Here is a 3630-nt window from a genome sequence, read left to right as displayed (position 1 = left end):
TGTGACGTCGCGCGGTCACGTGATTGGTCGACGTCATCGCCGCCACCTCCCTGCAAAATTGTCTGAGCATCAGTTTGCATTGCTGGAGAGTAGCTGATGCCAAGGTCCCGAGCAAAGTGCAGGGCAGGTTCCCTGAATGAAAAGTTACACAGATCAAAAGCTGAAATTTCAGAGATGTGTTTCATATGTGGGGCTGAATCAGGAACCTTTCTACATGCCAGATGGTCGTGCGAGAAAGTGAGGCCATTTTGGCAAGAAATTGACCAGGAAAGCAGGAGTGGCCTTCACGGGTGACCCAGAGCTATGTCTAATAGGTAATTTCTTGGAAATAAGCGACAAATTGACCAAATCTCAAATCTCATTTATAACAATAGCACTGGCAGTAGCAAAAAAATGTATTGCAATCACTTGAAAGTCTGACTCCCCTCTCCTTACAGCATGATGGACTGCAGAAATGAACAGCTGTCTAACTATGGAAAAAAATCACATAAAGATAAATATGACACTTTTGTAAAGGTCTGGTAGTCATACCTGGACCACATAGGGGCCCAGATATAGTAATAAAAAGGAACAAAAAAGGGTATAAAAGTAAGATATATAATGTAGTTTCCCCAACTGTACTTAAAATATATGTAAGTTCGGAAGTCTGCAGACGCTGTGACTGTAGTAAAACACACACAGAAGTGCTGGAGAAAGTCAGCCTGTCTGGCAGCGCCCATAAGAGGTAAAAGATCAATCACCGACGTTTTGGGCCAGAGCAAAGAGACTATCTTTGCAGAGAGAAACGTTCCAGGATGATCAAGGGCTCATACCGTTTCCTGGGAGGGCGAGCTGTCAATTCGAGGGACAACGTGGGCGGGAGTGGCGCAAGCCCTGCACTCTCATTGGCCTCCTCGTACGATGACGCATGAGCACCTTCCATCTGCGATAGGTTGAACATTCCCGATGCGGGACCGGCGAGATGGCGGCGTTGAGTGGAGGTCGCAGTCAGATGGTACACCGAGGCCGGAATGGGAAGGACTGGACGAGGAAAGTAATTGCTGGTGGCGGCCGGGCTCAGGGGAGTAACTTGGGCTCCTCCGAAGCTGATGTTCCGCAGGGGCCGGGTGGCCGTTCGGAAGCCGACGGGCCGGGGGCGCGCGGTGCTGGGGGCGCGCCCGCTCCACCTTGCCCCCCGGCACTGGGGCAGCGCAGGGCGCTGGCTGCAAACCTGCGGCCGTGCTTTCCTGACAGGAGCAGTGCCAGGCGGGGACGGGCAGTGGGCCGCCTCTCCCAAATCCTGGGCGTGCTGCCCTTTTACTGTCCACCACTAAAACCTGAGCACGATTCCTCAGCCGGGACCCTGAGCAGAGGATGGTCATCACTGAAGTGCAGTGCAGTGGGTGGGAGGACTAACTTTCTCTCGACTGGCAACTGTGCCCCTTGGGTTGAGACCTTTGGTGACAGTGATACTGACACATCTCAAGGGCTTACCAGCTGCGGGAATGGTTGGAATGCCTTGTTTCTTCAGGGGCTGCATGACAAAGTCCACAGTAGGCTTTGGATCCAGACATTTCAACAGTTAATCAACTCAAATGCCTCCACACTGTTTCAGGACAGTAAACAACACCATTATCGGTTTTCTGGCATCGGAGCACTCCAGCAACGCAGAATGTATGGCCACTTCAAGAATGAAAAGGGTTATTTTGATCATATTCTACCTCCACTGGAGAGCAACACGGTATACTATGATATTTTGAAGGTCTCTCCCAAAGCCACACATAGTCAGATCAAGTCTGCTTACTACAAGCAGTCGCTAATTTATCATCCAGACAGAAATGCGGGTAGTGACGAGGCAGCAGTGAGATTTACTCAAATCAGTGAAGCATATTCTGTGTTGGGCAGCGTGAGTCTAAGGAAAAAATATGACCGAGGAATTCTAACACCTGCAGATTTGCATATTGGTAAAAGACCTTCGGACAAGCCCCAAGTTTCAACAGTAAAACGAACACAGGCCAAAAGTTCAGAAGATTATTCAGATGAGAGGAAATCAAAGTTCAATTTTGATGAGTTCTTCAAGGCTCACTACGGAAAACAATTGGAGATGGAGCAGTTAATACGCTGGAGAAGGATGCAGCTTCGCAAAAGCAGGGAAAATTTTGATAAAAGATTGAATCTTCAAAAGCTAATTGAGATTACAGTGATTGTTATGCTTTTTTCAGGACTTGTTCTGGTGTCCAATGTGAAAGGCAAATAAATCTGATTGTCCATTGTTCTTTCATGAATATAGCTTACAATTTTATTGCTCTCCCTACTTCATTTGAAAACCATGTTAAAAGGAATTTTAGTTGTTATTCCTGACTTTCCTTAATCGGTGTTTTCACAGTAGCTATGATATCATTTGTCAAGTTACTTTAAACTCTACTTATTGATACAGAAAATATTCCCATGAGGATAATCATCCCAGACCAGTGAAGAAGCAATCCATTGAACTTGCATGTCCCACCTCTCCAAGAATTAGTCACAATATCCAGATCTGAAACTCTCTTTACCCCCTGCACAATCTGTTTGTACTATCTCCATACTTCATCGTGTGTGGCTGAATTAAAAGGATTATTATTATTGGATTCCTGCTTTTTTCTACTCTCCAGTTTCTTCAGGGACCACTCCTTCCACTCATCCCTTCCCACTAATCATCTCCTCGGCACCTACTCCAGTGACTGCAGGAAATGCTCCCTCACCACCATTTGATCCCCCAAACAGTCCTTCCAAGTGAAGAAACACCTGTGAATCTGCAAGGGCCACCTACTGCATTTGGTGCTCCCATTGTGGCCTCCTGTACTTCGGAGACACTTGACACAACTGGGAGATTGTTTCATTGAGCATCTTATCTCTGTCCGCTGCATAAACAGGAACCTTCCAGAGGCCGACCATTTTAATTCCACATGACATTCTCACACTGACATGTCTATTCATGGTCTCGTGCACTGCCATATCAAGGCTATCTGCAAATTGGAGGAACAACACCTAACATTCTGTCTGGGCACTCCAACTAGGTGGCATTAACATCAATTTCTCCAGTTTCTGTTAAACCCTTAGCTTGATTCTCTCTCTCCTTATCACTCTATTTCCTTTTCTCCAGCTCCCCAACCCCTAACCTCTCCATTCAGAGAACCAACCCGTCCCCTTCTCACCTCATCTTTTTTCTCTTCCACCCTCCTATCCATAACCACCCATGACCTTACTTGTTTGCCCATTTTTCCCTCCTCCCACCTTTTTATTCAGGCACCTGTCAGCTTATACCTTCACTAAGGGCTCAGGCCCGAAACGTTGGTTACCCTTTACTTCCAGCAGATACTGCTGGATTTGTCTATAGGTCTTCCAATTTTCTTAAACTCCTTGTTCAAACAAGGGGAAATGTAGAACAAGATAAAACTACAATCTTGTAGATTGTGCATTAAGAGGAACATGAAAGTACAGAACACACTCATAGTTCACCTTCAAACAAGAATTGTAATGTCAAATTAAAAGATGTTTATGCAAAATGTGCAGGATTTGAAACAAAATTAATGAATTAGTAGCAAGTTTAGATTTGAGATCATTACTGCATTGCCAGAAATGATGCAACAAGGTTAACTGAAAAGATTGTCA

At 45.7% G+C, this 3630-nt stretch overlaps 1 protein-coding gene across 1 annotated transcript; it reads left to right on the top strand.

The window, feature by feature from the left end:
- The first annotated feature begins 841 nt into the window (after positions 1 to 841).
- Positions 842 to 2279, top strand: LOC138749724 (uncharacterized). Its single transcript, XM_069911492.1, has one exon. It carries the CDS (start codon positions 962 to 964, stop codon positions 2234 to 2236), a length of 1275 nt encoding a protein of 424 aa, XP_069767593.1. The 5' UTR covers positions 842 to 961; the 3' UTR covers positions 2237 to 2279.
- Positions 2280 to 3630: the final 1351 nt, after the last annotated feature.

The sequence above is a fragment of the Narcine bancroftii genome, chromosome 14 (genome assembly GCF_036971445.1).
Source record: "Narcine bancroftii isolate sNarBan1 chromosome 14, sNarBan1.hap1, whole genome shotgun sequence".
In the NCBI taxonomy this organism is placed as follows: domain Eukaryota; kingdom Metazoa; phylum Chordata; class Chondrichthyes; order Torpediniformes; family Narcinidae; genus Narcine; species Narcine bancroftii.
This window is presented reverse-complemented; position numbering and strand designations above follow the sequence as displayed.